This window comes from Mixophyes fleayi, chromosome 10 (genome assembly GCF_038048845.1).
Source record: "Mixophyes fleayi isolate aMixFle1 chromosome 10, aMixFle1.hap1, whole genome shotgun sequence".
Classification (NCBI taxonomy): domain Eukaryota; kingdom Metazoa; phylum Chordata; class Amphibia; order Anura; family Limnodynastidae; genus Mixophyes; species Mixophyes fleayi.
In genome coordinates, this window is record NC_134411.1 from 14,846,327 (window position 1) to 14,863,544 (window position 17,218).

At 42.9% G+C, this 17,218-nt stretch overlaps 1 protein-coding gene across 6 annotated transcripts in view; it reads right to left on the minus strand.

Annotated features, from left to right (window-relative positions):
- MYRF (myelin regulatory factor) overlaps positions 1-17,218 on the minus strand; it is a 125,323-nt gene that overhangs the window by 3,301 nt on the left and 104,804 nt on the right. For 3 of the 6 annotated variants that reach the window (XM_075187943.1, XM_075187942.1, XM_075187947.1), the window contains 13 exons: positions 15,627-15,744; positions 15,006-15,206; positions 14,450-14,558; positions 13,621-13,730; positions 11,466-11,611; positions 11,276-11,348; positions 9,781-9,869; positions 8,270-8,338; positions 6,494-6,574; positions 6,313-6,386; positions 6,066-6,218; positions 5,744-5,968; positions 722-809 (listed from right to left, as the gene is read on the minus strand). In XM_075187943.1, the coding sequence (XP_075044044.1) occupies positions 722-809; positions 5,744-5,968; positions 6,066-6,218; positions 6,313-6,386; positions 6,494-6,574; positions 8,270-8,338; positions 9,781-9,869; positions 11,276-11,348; positions 11,466-11,611; positions 13,621-13,730; positions 14,450-14,558; positions 15,006-15,206; positions 15,627-15,744 (1,536 nt within the window). The remainder of the gene's footprint in view (positions 1-721; positions 810-5,743; positions 5,969-6,065; positions 6,219-6,312; positions 6,387-6,493; positions 6,575-8,269; positions 8,339-9,780; positions 9,870-11,275; positions 11,349-11,465; positions 11,612-13,620; positions 13,731-14,449; positions 14,559-15,005; positions 15,207-15,626; positions 15,745-17,218) is intronic. The other 3 variants (XM_075187944.1, XM_075187946.1, XM_075187945.1) reach the window with 3 other exon arrangements.

A 17,218-nucleotide genomic window follows, 5' to 3' on the forward strand; every position in this document is an offset into this window, starting at 1 on the left:
CTGTTTTAAATAGCTTGCTTACCTCAAAATAACATTTGAGTTTTTTTGTCCCCCAGAGTATCACAAAATTGTGACTAGATCCAGGGCCGGATTAAGGGAATGGAGGCCCCTGGGCTAAGGGCGCCTCCATTCCCCCGTGAGGCCCCCATTGTGAGCCGCCTGCCGCACCTGTCCCCCGTGAGGGCCCCCCCAAAGCGCTTACCTGTCAGTTCAGTCCTCCGTCCCCGCCGCGCTGTAAGCTCCTTACTGAGGAGATCTCGCGAGAGTTCACTCGTGAGATCTCCTCAGTAAGCAGAGTACTGAGCGCCGGGGACAGAGGACTGGACTGACAGTGCTCAGCAGCATTGATCGGGCTGGGGGCGCCCCCGCCCCCGGACCGATCAATAATGCTGCTGCGGACTTTGAAGGGCCCCCTGGATGCCCGAGGCCCCTGGGCTATAGCGCAGTTAGACCTCGGGTTAATCCTGCCCTGACTAGATCATTCTGCTTATACAACAAGATGATCTGTAACTCGTTCACAGCAATCATTTGCATATTCCGCATATAATGCTTAAAGCTTAGTACAACTATGTTAAATCAATCACATGACCTCTCACAAGAAAAACAAACCAAAAAAACAGCCTTCGTGCTGTACTGTAAAATTGTCAATCACCACCAGAGAAACTAATGAGACTGCTGACATATTAGCCACATGGCTGACATCGCAGAGCACATGAATCACCTGCAGGTGTCTTGGGAGGCACACAATTTATCTGTAATTAGAGTGTCGGTCTCCAGCAGCCGGATGGAAGAGATGGATGCACGAGATTCTGCAAGAAACAAAGTCTGTGTGTCAGGACAAAGCAGTGCTTTCAGCTGGTTGTTATTTACAGAGGGAATAGATGGCAGTAACAAAATAATATTTTGTGTTACTTTTCACAATGTGTAACGGATTAATCCTGGTAAAGAAACATTCTCTATCTAGCAGGAAAACAACACAATGGGCAGGGCCATATAAACAACATTATGGGCACCGGGGCCCCTAGATATAGATAGATACAGATACAGATACAGATATAGATATATAGAGATAGAGATAGATGTACTTGCTCAGTGACCCTTGAAGATTTTTTTTTGCAGGTTTTTTTCTTCTGCAGGATTATTTATTCTCATTAAGAGCTGTGCCTATGGGGCCCCCTTGCCCGTGGGGCCCCCGGGCAGCTGCCCATCGTGCCCAATGGAAAAGATGGCCCTGACAATGGGGGTTACTTGTTTTTATAAATTAGTTTACACTGGGTACAGAGCACTTTACAAAAGAGAATATACAACAATGCTGAGTGAGAAAAAAGAAAATGCGAAGCTTGGAGACGGCTGCTGAGAGGAATTTCAGGACCTGGTACAGCAACTTTTTGGGGCCCCTTCCATAGCCTCTGAAGGGGGCGTTATCACTTCAGGTCAGTGGCTCCTCGCACTGTACTTTGTACCTGCCCCCCTCTTGGCACCACTGGTTGAAGAAACATAAAGAGTTCTCTGCACGAAGGAGTTTACAGTCTAGAAACAGTAGGTGAATAGTTTATTGAATATATTAATTTGGACCATAGGGGTCTAAGTGACTAGCAGGGGACAAGATGTCATGGGAAGAGAAATTACAGATAAAGTCATGGCGATGGCACTCTTCATTTGAAGATGAAAAAATTATCTTTATTCCAATGTATGTGGGCAGCAGGGTGGCTTAGCGTTAGCACTTCTGCCTCACAGCACTGGGGTTATGAGTTCGATTCCCGACCATGGCCTTATCTGTGTGGAGTTTGTATGTTCTCCCCGTGTTTGCGTGGGTTTCCTCCGGGTGCTCCGGTTTCCTCCCACACTCCAAAAACATACTGGTAGGTTAATTGGCTGCTAACAAATTGACCCTAGTCTGTGTCTGTATGTGTTTGTGTGTGTGTATGTTAGGGAATTTACACTGTAAGCTCCAATGGGGCAGGGACTGATGTGAGTGAGTTCTCTGTACAGCGCTACGGAATCAGTGGCGCTATATAAATAAATGTTGATGATGATGATGATATCGCTGATTAAGATGACCAGAGACCAAGACGTTGGAATAAAGATAATTTTTTCCATATTCAGATGGAGAGGGCCTGTCGCTGCTACTTTATCTTTAATATTTCAGCTCTTGGAAATTACAGAGCACCCACCTGATACTATTGGGAGAGGTGAGCAACAATTCATTCTCTTTCTCTAAGACAAACAAATACATTTACCAGAAGAGGTCTTAATGATATGGATTCTAACACAATGTGTATGTTTGGCACTGGATGCATACAGATCTGTAAAGCCTGCTTATTAAGTGCACTAACGAATACAGTGTCCAGTTCTCACACAGAGCAGACGTGCCCTGGCGAACTCTATACTGGACCCAGTGGAGAAACATCAGCTGGCGCCCCAAATCGTCTGGAGTAATCCAGGCCCTGCTCTGTCGACCACTTACCTACCATCAGAACGGGCACTCGGACGCTAACCACACTGTGTTCCTCCATTTCAAATCTGGGCAGCGGCTTTGAACTAGTTGCAACTGCCAACCCTAGTGTATACCATCTTTTGGGCCCCAGTTCATTGGTAGTTGTCCCGATGGCTTCCTCCCTGCCTACAATCTAAAGGAGCACCTGATGGTGTCTGGTCCAGATCCAAATTTGCGTTTAACTTCATTAATTTAGTCCAACAGCCTAACCTTTAGCCTGACCTTCTGGATCCTTATAACCTCCTCTGTCTTACACCTTCTTTAGCACTTCTTAGACCACACATGTTGGGAGTGCTCTAGTGGCTCCCATCATCTGAGGCAGCATGGATGTCTATCCTGAGGCCCCTACTTCCCTGCATTGGCAGCCTGTTGCTTCGGTGGCCTATCCCTGTTCGGCTTGCCTGTCTTCAGCAATGTGCCTCTACCATGCCAGCAATGTGCCTCTACCATGCCCACCACCAGAAGGGCATGGAGCCAGTCGTTTGGAATCTTTTACTGAGTAGGAAGTTAAACAAGGTCCAGGACGCCCTGGAAACCATTGAATATCTTACTATTACAGCAGCCCTCAAGTCTGCAATGCTGATGATATCTGTCTTATCCTCGATTCTATCCAATCTTGCCTTCTCTGTCTTGACTCCTTCAGAACTGGCTGCTACTGTGCTATAATGAACTTTACATTTAGTGCCTTGGCCCCTGCACCATCCAGCCTTTTCTACCACTTCTCCAGGACACCATCTATGCCCACCTTGGCCCCTGCACCATCCAGCCTTCTCTACCACCTCTCTAGGACACCATCTAGGTCCACCTCGGCCCCTGCACCATCCAGCCTTCTCTACCACCTCTACAGGACACCATCTAGGTTCACATTGGCCTTCAGACCATTTGGACATTCCAGGGCACTGCACCATCCTCGCCTCAGCATATTGAAGACCTGAGACCCATAGTGAACCACACTATGGATATTGTCACGTTTGCTCATATTGTCTCTCATTAAATGCTCTCCCCCCCCCTTAAAATGTATGCTCTCAAAGCCAGGGTCCTCTACCCTATGTCTTATGTGTGTCCACTCTCTTCCTTGCTCGTCCATGTCATGTCACATGCTGAATTGTTTCTATACACCATGTATTCCATGCAGTTATTATTCTGTTTATCTGTACCCATAAACCCATTGTCGAGCTTACTGTTCTCATGTATGTCTTATCTGTATGATTATGTCACGCACAATGGAATCTGTGGCACTATATAAATAAATAAGAATCAGGAAAAAGAATGCATATGTTTGTATAGTCCAGCAGGTGGCCAACTATTGATACAGTGTTTCCCAAACCCAGTCCTCAGGGAGCCCTAATAGTGCAGGTTTTCCAGGTCACAAGTGAAATTAGTACCACCTGTGGCTCTGTACTCCAGCAAGGAGATATGGAAAACATGCACTGTTGGGACTGGACAGGAATGGATTTGGGAAACACCGAATTAATCGATGTAATCCAAGATAACAACATAATACATTTAACAGGGCTAGATCACAGAAAACAGTAATGTCATTATTGCACAAATCAAAGAGAGAGTAAACATCTTGTGGGCAACGGACCAGCCCTTCACCTTCGCTGGTGACCAACCAGCCTGACTCACAGACTGTCAGTACTTCATCTTAAAGACCCAAATTCACACTCACAGTGTCTATAGATCATACCCTGTCGATATCATTACCCTTTGTCACATTACACCATAAATATTTAAATACAGCTAAAGAAAATAAGTTTATTTTATTTACACATTACAACCCCCCAACATCAATGAAAATAATATTTACAAAACTTCTTAACAATTAATATAATTTAATTACTAAAATACCTGGTTTGGATAAGTGATCATAACTTAAGAGTAGCCATTACAAACTTACTCATGGTACAAACCATGACATTCCAGATCACACAACTGGCTAATTGGCCACAACCTGACATCAATTCTCGTGGTTTTGATTACTTCAGTATAAAACCGGCTGTTCCCTGAGGATTTTACTACTAGTAGTGCATGGTAAGGGAATTCACCATGGTTGGAAAGGTTCTTTTAAAAGCGCTCTGGGATAAGGGTATGAAAGGTACAAGTTAGGAGAAGGACACAAAAAGATTTCAAAGGTTTTAACTCTCCCTCTGAGTACCGTTCAAAGCATCATTAAGAAGTGTAAAGCGTATGGCACCATCAACACCTTGCCTAGATCGGGCCATCCCTTCAAACTGGATGACAGAGTCAGGAGGATATTGATCAGTGAAGCTACCAAGAGGCTATGGGCAACTTTGAAGGACTTACAAGTCGTAATGGCTGAGTTTGGTCTGTGTATCTATCTCACAAGTTTTGCACAAAACTGCCCTGTATGGCAGGTTGGCAAGAAAGAAGCCTCTTCTGAAAAAATGCCACACTCAGTCTCATTTGCGTTTTGCAAAACAACACTTGGAAGATTCTGATGTCATTTGGCAAAAGGATGTATGGTCAGATGAGACCAAGATAGAACTTTTTGGACTGAACTCCAAGCCTTATGTTTGGTGCATACCAAACACCATTTACCACCCAAAACACACCATACCTACTGTAAAGCATTGTGGTGACTACATTATGTTGTGGGGTGTCTGCAGGGACTGGGCATATTGTCAGGATTGAAGGGAAGGTGGATACTGCCAAGAACACCCAAATTCTTGAGAAAAGTTTGCGGCCCTCTGCTAGATTTCTGAAATAGGGCAAGTGGTTCACCTACCAGCACTACAATGACATTGGGCAAGTGGTTCACCTACCGCCAACAAAACAACGCAGTGCCTTAAGGATAGAAAGATGAATGTCCTTGACTGTCCGAGTCAGAGCGCTGACATAAATCCAATAGAAAATCTGTGTATGGACTTGAACAGAGCAGTCCATCGCCGCTGAACTGACTGAACTTGAGCAATTCTGCAAGGAAGAATTTTGTGCACAAAGCAGGTAGAGACATATCAAAACAGATGGATGGCTGTAACTACAGCAAAAGTTAGCTCTACAAAGTATTAAATCAGGGGAATGATCACTTTTCCAGTTGAATGTTGTAAGGTGAAATGTATAAATAAAGCTGGACAAGTTTGATTTAATTTAAAGGTAATGATTGTGACAGGGTATGATGATTTTCTATAGGCACAGTATTATGCTGTTGATCTTGGATGGATCCACAATGGCTTTGTCTCTCACTGCCTGGAAAAATGCAGATTAATACAACCTGATACTCACCATTTTCATGTGTGATGCCTGTGGTAGTGGTTGAAATGCTTTCCTCCTCCACACTTCTCCTGTTACGAAGGTCCTGCCCGGGCAGGCTGTTGGGGCTGTGCTTGGTTTTGCTCTGAGTATACGGAGGGGGTGGACTTACAGGACGAGGTGCGGTTTGCAAGTGGTTCTGGCTCTTGTCCAAGAACCTGGATTTTGCCTTTCTGATAGTTGCAGATGAAGCATTGTCTGTGGAGGAGAGGTTGGTATATTATATATATATTCGACAACTAGGCATAAGAATTGTGTTGTATGTGTTGTTCATCAAAGTTTTGGGGATCCCCACCTGTTACTGAGGTCTCTGCACGAGAAGCGTTTTTTGCAGATGTGATGGCTGGAGCAGACGAGACACTATGAGGATTAGAGCAGCAGACAGCAATACATGGAGGTTTCACACACAGGTCTATAGTGAGGGAATGATTTGGGTTATGTAACCAATCTGTTGAAGAAGAAACATACATTGGTTTATTAGAGAATACGGTATTAAAACAGCACCAACAATAGGCATTCAGAACGAGAGAGTAGTGTCTCACCTGTGCTCTCCGTGGCCTGTAGTGGTGGAGTGGTGGAACTTCTCAGTTGCGTGGTATCAAAGTTCTGACTTGAGCTAAACAGACAAACATAGGTGAGATAAAACGGAAGGGATGAGACAGACTAAAGGAATGCATTGAACTCCATAAGAAGGGTGAGATGATGTAAGTGATAGAAACATACCGTGTACACAAAGCAAAGGGTAGTGTAAGACGGGTCTGTCGGAAGAAAGTCAGAGTACAGGTACCAGGCGAAGCAAGAGCACTGCCAGCAGTAGAGAGCAAGAGGAAGGGGACAGTGAGACCCCAAGGACAAGAGAGAGAGATAAAGAGGTCAATGCTAGTCAACAGCTCAGATCCAGGGTGCTCATACACAGATCACACATTCCCAGCTCAAATCATTTTTGAAAAGCAGTGTACATGAAAAAGGTGCTGTAGCCCACAGCAACTAATTAGACGCTGGCTTTCGTTTTCTATACTGCACTGGAAAAATGACAGAATTCTAGTGGATACTATGGATAACGCTGGCCACAAAAGCGCATAATTGTTAATTTTGTAAACAAACTGAATTTCTGTACAATTATTTAAATAGACAATTAAGGGGCACACGTTCCAACTGTATCAAATTGTTTTTTTTTACTGCTTTGTTGGTGAAAAGAGCACAACTGCTTCACACACACACACACACACACACACACACTTTACAATTCTGATCTTATAAAGTGTGTGTGCTATGTAGGACAAATGTAACCATTTTTATGGGCACCTTCAGGGTTTCCCATGTTCTGATTGGAGGAGCAGGGCTGATCAAGGTAATCCTAGATAAATGTGGGCAGGCCAGTTGCTCTCAGGCGCCCCCATGCACCTCAATGCGTGTGCGATGATGCTATACTTTTTCTGATACCCACTATATTCAGAGCAGGGATTTGGAACAAGAGGGACACCACCAGTGGACAGGCTGGCATGGCATCATTGTAAGCGTGGCTCCCTCCTGCGATGCTTAGCGAGCTTACTGTGTTCTGTTGACCCTGATTGTGGGCTGGGCACATGGTGTTTTGTGGGACAAAATATTTAAATAAATTCAAGGGGTGGAAAATTCGCATTTACTGCCTCTTCCCCGATTTGTTGCTGGAGTAAAAAAGGACTTGATTTCTACAGGTTTTTTTTTTTTTTTTTACCATACAGGTGCATTTGAATTGGGGACATGGATAATTACAGAAGTGCCATATATAATAAAGACAGCCCTAATGTCCCATAACTCTCATGATTAAAGCTGCAGAATTTTTAGGACATAAATGTCATTCAGTGAAGGATGTGGTCCTAAAGTGTCAGTAGACAGTGCCTGTGGCGATGATCTGACACTTTCATGCGCACCTATGTATGAGTGAGGCGGAACAACAGGTGCAAATGCGAAAATAGATATTGATTGCAGCGGAACATTTCACACTTTTGTCAATGACCTTTAAAAAACTCATGTCTTTAAGTGAACAGCAGTGTCTCTCTATCCTATTGGTGTGAAATGACTGTATCCAGGTTAACTGTGTCTCCACAAGGGCAGCTAGCGCCACCTAGTGACATCTTTTACCCTATTCACTCAAGTGGTTGTGTAAACTGTTACTCAGGAAGAAAGCAAATAGACCTCTCAGAACCAATTTCCAATGTTGTCCCAAAAAATAATTCCTGACTGCACAATGGTGACCAGCTTTGACCATTATATCCTGAATCAACACAAAACTTCCATGTACCTTGTTATATACTCAATTTAGAGGTTCTTGCAACACATCCAGATTGGGAAAATGATCTTGATCTTTGTAAAGTAAGACTATACAATATGCACAACACCACACTGTGCGCTGTGTTATCTCCAACATGTACATATGAGTATTAACTCTTCTGTCCTGTGTTAATGAGCTCCAACTAGGTCCCACTGATAATGATTATTCCAGAACTTTGCACTTACCCATCAATATCCAGCAGATCATCTTCATTGCGCAAATTCAGCACATACAGAGTGGTCATGGAGATAACACTACAACAGGAAAGAAAAGAAGTGGGGTTGTGTTAGTGACTGAAGCTTCCTTGAGCATAGATGGGTATGGGAAGGAAATGTTTTGGTTATATCATCATCATTTATTTATATAACGCCACTGATTCCGCAGCGCTGTACAGAGAACTCACATCAGTCCCTGCCCCATTAGGGCTTACAGTCTAAATTCCCTAACACACACACACACAGACTAGGGTCAATTTTTTTAACAGCCAATTAACCTACTAGTATGTTTTTGGAGTGTGGGAGGAAACCGGAGCACCCGGAGGAAACCCACGCAAACACGGAGAGAACATACAAACTCCACACAGATAAGGCCATGGTCGGGAAAATGAACTCATGACCCCAGTGCTGTGAGGCAGAAGTGCTAACCACTTAGCTGCCCGTTATATTGTAAGGTTTATTTATATCATCTAGTTACCTTATAGATTGTATTGTATTCTAGTTGCATGAAGTTGTAGGACATAGGATATACAGTAAAGTATTGAGAGTACAAAGGTCAGTCATAGAAAATGACAACTACTACAAGAGACCCAGTACCAGAAGGAAGGACGGTACTGTTGACCTGAATTCTTAGATTACCTTTAGTTACATACCTGTATTCACCCCTAGCCTGAGATGTAACTCATGAGAACTTGTCAAGTGCTGCTGTCTGACTCATATACCTGTAGATTCCTGTCTATAAAACAAATCCATACCTACATTTTATAGGACCAAATTAGGAGGTAAATGTATGAACCTCCAGATTCTTCAACTCCGGCGAGTTCAGCGTCTTCAGCGCTTAAATTTAAAGCGGCGCTGCCTTGTAAAGGGAAACTTCCATTTACAAGGCAGCGTCGCTTTAAATTTAAGTGCTGAAGACGCCGAACTCGCTGGAGTTGAAGAATCCGGAGGTTCATACATTTACCCCTAGATCTACAAATCTGTCCCAACTCCATCCAGAGCTTTATTCCATATCTTCCTGTACGATTATTTAACCCTGCCTTAATATCTAACCAAGCTTTAACTAGAATGCAAAGATTGAAAGGTTTTCATAATATAAGAACTTTGATACCGCGGATATTTTGACTCTCTCACTGGGATTCATAGAAACCTCAGTTGAAACCATTCCACTTTACCTGCAGTTCAGCATTGTCCTCTATTTAGCTGGTTGTCACTGCACTATACAAATTCCTTTGGATTTCTGGTGGCTACATTGTCCCTCAGTAGTAAAGTCCCTCTATATCATTTTACTAGTATACCATTTTGTCTGTACAATCATCACCATTTATTTATATAGCTCCACTAATTCCACAGCGCTGTACAGAGAACTCACTCACATCAGTCCCTGCCCCATTGGAGCTTATAGTCTAAATTCCCTAACATACACACACATTATGGGGATTTTATCTATGCTTGTGTTGGTGAAATTAAAAATAAAATACCTGAATGCCATGATAATAACAAGAGCAATGATGGTCGCTTGTAGGAATCGTTGACTGACACAGCTCTGATCAGAAGAGGACGGCACTGTCTGGAGTAAAGAACCAAAACTGGTTAAATAAAAACATTAACACAGAATCTCATGCACAGGTGAATTACGTTCAGTATTGTCAAGCGCAGATAAATACAACTGGTACATACATCATCATCACACAGATCAATACAAAAGTACATACAGAACATCACAAGCAGATAAACACACAGATGTACACAGAACATCACACACACAAGGCAATACACAGGATACACTTGTGGCTGGATCTGCACAAAAAATGGGAAGAAATATCTTATTGTATAAATAGATTTCTATTATCAGAGCAGTGTGCCTTGTGTATCTTATAGTGCATGCAGAGAGTGCATTCATGTACTGACATTTCTGTGGCAGGATGCCAACAGCATTTTGTACAATGATGTGACACAGAATATTGTAAGTTAATGAAGCATCTGGTCTAAGCCCAGGAAGGGGGAAGGCATCACCTTGACAATCACATTCTTTTGCTGAAAGCACTAGCCACAAACCCCAGGGAGTCTGTGTGTGTCAGGGCTAGTACAATTTGTCCCAATGATAAACCATGCAGTTATTTGGGAATCACAGATCACTGTACATTGTGTTAAAATTTTAGACACCCCATCGTTCCCTGCGTCCTGCTCTATGTCCTGATGCCAGTAATATGTAATATTGTTGTGTTAGATGCTCTCCTGTTTGTTAGAAGAGAGGTCTGAACTGGTGACTGACCAGGAGAGAATGACTTGCACATGAGCAGAAACTCTTTCTCCACTGGCCCAGTCAAATCTACTTCTGATTGGCTACTTCCCCCCTTCCTGTATTAGCCACCCTGATCACATCACCTACTAGGATTGGTCCAATATTTGAAGGCTTATCTTTCAGTGATGTGTAACAGCTATTTTAAGAGTTACTAAAATAGTAGTAATGCTACTCAGCAATACACAATACTCTTCTGAAACATCTTGCTTTATTCCCACACAGGAACACACAATATCATCCCACATATATACCTACAGTGCAATCACACACTGAAAAATACTTATCCATTTTACAGCATCGCCACACAGATAAATAAAGAGCAGCATAAAGATCATTTCACACACACACATATATAAAAACAGAGTACAGCTTCAACGCGGATAAATACACAGGTACATACAGCATGATCACACACAGTTAATTATTTGTGTCCCTTCAAAATCTCCCAGAGATATGTAGATATACAGTATGAAGCAATAAGGAAAATTACATAGCCATTTTTTCAATACTAGTTGAATAGTGAAATTCTTTAGTGTTCTATAATAACCAATCGTTCTTCAGATCCGCATGAATCTGCCAACCATTTGCACATTTACACTTAAGTTGGGTCACAAAGTTGGTTCAGCTATACACAATTACCATCACCTGTAGAGGAGTTTGTGTGGACTTACCTTGCCCACGACTTTGGAAGGACGCTGCTTGTAAGGGATACTCCCTGCACGACTGAACTGACTTCCTGTATGACTGATGGGAGAGAAGTACTGGTAAGCTCATGGTAAAACACGTTGGATGTGTATATTGGCTTAGCCAGAGAAGCATAGAGAATAGTTGGAATAAAAGAAGGTCAGAATGAACCTGTACCTGTTACTGCTTTTCATGCTGTCAAACCTCCGGAGTTTGGCCAGTTTTCGACTCCACCTTTCCAGTTCATCGATCCGAGTCTCTAAGTTGTCTGTCAGCTTACAGAGCTCCTTCACTGCACCCACATTCTCCATGAATATCCTCTCCTACCATCAGAAAGTAAAGGCAGAGTCAGAGATATTGGAAGCACCTAGTAGAACAGCGACTGCTGCTCCCCTCACACTGGATGTACCTAGTATATCAGTGACTGCTGCTCCCCTCACACTGGATGCACCTAGTATATCAGTGACTGCTGCTCCTCTCACACTGGATGTACCTAGTATAACAGTGACTGCTGCTCCCCTCATACTGGATGTACCTAGTATAACAGTGACTGCTGCTCCCCTCACACTGGATGCACCTAGTATAACAGTGACTGCTGCTCCCCTCACACTACATGCACCTAGTATAACAGTGACTGCTGCTCCCCTCATACTGGATGTACCTAGTATAACAGTGACTGCTGCTCCCCTCACACTGGATGTACCTAGTATAACAGTGACTGCTGCTCTCCTCACACGGGATGTACCTAGTATAACTGACTGCTGCTCTCCTCACACTGGAAGCACCTAGTATAACAGTGACTGCTGCTCCTCTCACACTGGAAGCACCTAGTATATCAGTGACTGCTGCTCCCCTCACACTGCATGCACCTAGTATAACAGTGACTGCTGCTCCCCTCACACTGGAAGCACCTAGTAAAACAGTGACTGCTGCTCCCCTCACACTAGAAGCAACTAGTAAAACAGTGACTGCTGCTCTCCTCACACTGAATGCACCTAGTATAACAGTGACTGCTGCTCCCCTCATACTGGAATGTGACAATGATGGCTGGTTCCCACCACATATGCTTTTGATCTATTAGTAATGAAATCAAGGGAGATCCATTGGAGTCTCAGGTGACTTCTCAAGATCGCCCCTGGAAAACCAAAAGTGGTATCTGATGTGAACATACTCTAAAACTATAGGAATAATTCAGGATAATGCATTTGTTTGGTCATCTATTCCTAGCTAATGACTGAAAAATAAAAATACTTAATATATGTTACCAAATGAAAGTACTATCATTTATTAAAATACACCATTAGCATATTTAGACTTAGCAGGTCATTACGGTTTTAATTTCCAAGCCAACGCAGCACAAAAAAAAAATAAACCGTTTCTGTTCAATAATGTGCAAACATCCTTGTAGGGGTTAAATGGAATTATTGACCACCACGATCATCTAATGCATGTACAGTGGTGGTCCCTTACAAAACTGCAAAGGGGCTTTATTGCTTTGTAAGTGCGCCTAGATTCCCGCCAGGTTGCATAAGTTTAAGGAGCAGGATAGTCACATTTGGAGTAAGCGCACTCAGCTTGCGGAGGAGTGCAGAAATAAGCTTTTTATTTACTGAGCGAAATTACTGAAGTGAGCTAAAAGAGTGGAAAGGGCTTTGTTTCAGGGGCAATCCCTGCCATGTGGAGGAGCACACGGTCATTTCCACCTTAAAAAAAGGTCTTGAATTTTTTTAACCACTCAGAACTTACAGAGATCAGGAGATCGACTCTGTCATTACTTGTAATGGAAGCCATTTGCGCCTCTGCCGTAGTACATTTTCCAAGAGCACTTTTATACTGTAAAATGCTTTACACACACACACACACACACACACAATGATCACATGTTCTAAAGATAGTCTCCATGTCAGCACACTCTCATGTCTAATGTAAGTCATAAATAAGGCTAAACTGAACATTATTTTAGACCTTTATGTCAGGTTTACACTTTAGTATAATGTGCATCTTAAGATTTTTCCACCTCTCCGCACATCAAGACTTCTCGTTAGCGGAAGCGACTGCCAACAGATGGAGAGGAGGTGCACACCTTGATCTACGCTGGATGAACCATTAATGAGAGGTACCAGTGCAAAACAAAAGAGTGTTGCTGGGTGGATCAAGTGCAACTCATAAATGGCCTCCTTTGTGTGAAACCTATGTGCAAAGATCATCTATAAGTTCAGGTGTAATAACTAATTCTGATTATACAGAGACATTGATGATTTTTCACATTGTGAGATGCAGCCCTTACTAGTACCCACAGTCCAAGCACATTTGCACATCCTACAGACCATACCTTGTTCACTACTAAGAAGTTCTCTATGGTTTCTCCATTGGCGCACACCACGTCCCCAGTCTCCTTTACCGCCTCGGGAAGTATCTCCTGCACCTCCTGCGCAATCACTCCTACGGGAAACATAACATTTAACCGCCCATGACAGCATACAAATCAGAAGAAAGCACAGCAATAGTGATCCGGCCCCATGTACTACTCGGGCTGTTAGTATTCCCAGGACGATCACCATTTCTGCCTCAGCTTAGGATGATTTCCCAGTATTTAGGTTGCTATGTGCTTGGGCTGAGTAGCTATACCTGCTTGTGTATTGGCACCTGTATTCCTCCAAATCTCACTTATAAGGTAATTCTGCATCTTCTCACCATTCTATAAGCATCTGATATACCTGATATACCTCCCCCCTCCTCGACTTCATCTCTGCTTCACCCATCTCTCCGTCTCACCCTTGTGTCTCTGTCTGTCTTCCCCTCCCCTTAGATTGTACGCTCCTTTGAACAGGGCTCTCCTACCTCCTGTTTCCACCACTTTTAACTTTGCTCTCCAGCTACTCAGCCCACCTCCTCTCGGACCTTCTGCCCTCCGACTCCTCTCGCTCCCCTCAGTGGCTCTAAACCTGTCATCCGCGCCCACCCTTTTGGGCTCAAGTTACTAGCCTGCATTGACTATCCCCCACCCTCTCTTTCTAGCTGTGCTTTGAGCTCCCAGAGTTATAGTGCTTACTGTTACTTGTACTGTGACGTTTCACCTTGTACTGTGCCATTGTTTGTCCTTGTACGGCGCTACGGATATTTTGTGGCGCCTTATAAATAAAAATGAATAATAATAATACCTGTTTCTGCTGTGTCATCAAGTCCCACAGTGCTTGCAAACTCAGGCTTGTAATGATATTGAACAAGGCGCATCTGAGAGATCCGTTTCAACTGTTCGGTGGTGTCAACCTAAGATGAGAGACACATCCGGTCAGAGAAGGAATACGTGCTTAAGTTATCAATACATTTATAACTAATGAAGAAGATCTCCATCTAAACTAAAAAAAAGTGTTTCAGGTGGAGTTCGCTTAGATAAAAGGTTTACTTAATACCAGCCCAATGTTACACATTATGGTGGGCCCCACTAAAGACTGTATTACCTGAGTACTGAATAACTGCACTAAACCAGAGCAACCAATCAGAAATTTGCTTTTATTGTTCTGTTGGTAAATAACCCTCTATGACTGGACTAGTGCTACATGTAATATCTTTCCAACTAAATAATTATCTTTCATTTCTTGCAGATGATGAATGTATCCTGCTCTCCTCTTGCTCATACAGAATGGATTCCCTTCACCCTAGCACGGTATTCTCACCGTTCCTGTCCGGTCATGAGTATTCCCCTTTACCTCTCACCTCTTCAATGTCCTCCTTGGCTCGAATGTCAGAGGGGTGCATAAGCGAACCCATGATCTTGACATTTCCATGCACTACAAGAGCTTCATCTGGCCGCTCTGTGTTAATGCCAATGCGTCCATGGTGGAAGACAGTGTCCGAGAGCTGACCACGCTGCCAGAGCACTTCACTGTCGCTCTCAAACTGGCCAGGATTTGAGGCCTATAGAACACATGGTCAATGAGACAAGCATCAACCCAACAATATACAAATAGCGCCTCACAGAGCCAAAATACCACAAAAGCATCATGTGATTCCCCCACTGGTCACTGACAAACCCACCACTTCAGGACTATGAAACCTCCCACTACAGGTAAGTAAATGCCCGTAACGGCCAGGCCTAGCAGACTGAAGACGTTGCCTGTACAGACCAGGCACATGAAGTTAATGTTGGGATTTCAAGATTGATCTGAGCCCCATCCCACATTATTTCAACAAAAGATTGGATACCAGCAAATAGACAAAGAAAACTTCAATACAGACAGACTGAGCTAGGAAGTTTGGATATGAATGACATACGATGCCTAAGAAATTAATCTAGCGATATCTCAAACATGCCAATACAAACTGCTTATAATATACCCCTTTCTCCAGCCCCTTTGCGGTTACCCGGACTATGATGCGTTCAGAGGCTTGCGCTGCCACCAGGTATGTCTGATTCTGAGCCTGGACCTGGAGAGCCACCACTAACAGAAAATACCTGCGGAGAGCAAAAGATTCCGATGAACAGAAATACCTGGACGATGAAAGCAGATCGGTGAATATAGGGAGTAATCAGTAGAAATAAAGTGAGAGGCAAATATACATCAAGAAGTCATGTATATGGGGTTACAGAACCACTAAACCAAAGACAGAAGTAGCCTTAAATAAAATAGTTACTAATAGCATTTTCCAGCACAATTGTCACCACCATGCTGGAGGGAATGACACATTATGTCAAGTAAACCAGGGAAATGCACGGTGTAACAGTTAGAGGATGCCTGAGATTTGCTTATAGTTACAAGTATGAAATAATTACTAATATATTATGTTAAAGGCAACTAAACCCCAAAATTGAAACTTTAATGTACAATGCAGGATGGTAACATACACTGTTCCTATAAAGCAACCATGTCGCACTCTATTACAATTTACAATTTAAAAGGACGCCACTTCCAATCCCTAAATGGCCAGTTTATTTATTACCTAGTGCCTTGTGCATGTTTAACCACAAAATGGGGTTCTTATGTACTCCTTTCCCCGAAAACAAAATATTTATTTTAGCGTGCTCTCAGCCAGCATGCCTGGCACCCCCCTGCCAAAAATAAATTTGCGCCCTCCTCTTTTATAAATTATTTGTTCATTCAACAATGCTTTTCTTTTTTTTTTTTTAAAAAAAAAGATATTTTATTAAATTTTACAGAACAGAAAATGAGGGAAACAGGCAATACAGGTGAAGAAAAACCATAATATAGTTTCCACGTAATGTAAACAGCATATTTTTACTGATATGAGGCGACAAAAGAAAATTCAGGGAGCTTTTCTTCTTTTAATACAAATCATATAATAAACTCTAATAAAGAGAGTAATACAAATAAATACATTAAACAGCGAACATTTATTGCTATATGAAGAATATAAATGAAGAATATGCATTCTTTGTAATAATATTTAACATTTTTGGCAAATTAATTTGGTGAAAAGTATAGAAGACAAAAAATGCCCCCTCCTTCGTTACACTGTGCCCTTTCATAATCACACTTTGCCCTCCTTTATTCTTTCAGTGTGCACTCCTTTATATTATTGTGCCCTCCTTTATGTCCACTGTGCCCTCCTTTACGCCCATTGTGCCCTCCTTTATTCTTTTACTGTGCCCTCCTTTATGTCCACTGTGCCCTCCTTTATTCTTTCATTGTGCCCTCCTTTATGTCCACTGTGCCCTCCTTTATTCTTGCCTTACCTTTCTTATGATCTTCTCTTCGTCTACTGTCTTCGTTTCTTTGGTGCATGCTGCTTCCTGTGTGGCTCCTCACTCACTGTATCGGCACATGATGACGTCATGCCCGACCTGGTCAGTGAGCAGGGAGCAGAGAGGAGGGCGCCGAGGGGGCAGTCAGTAATTTTATTTTTTATTTTTGCCGGTGAACTAACGGGGAAGGCAGGCGGACTCGCCGGCTCTGAACAATATGCATTAT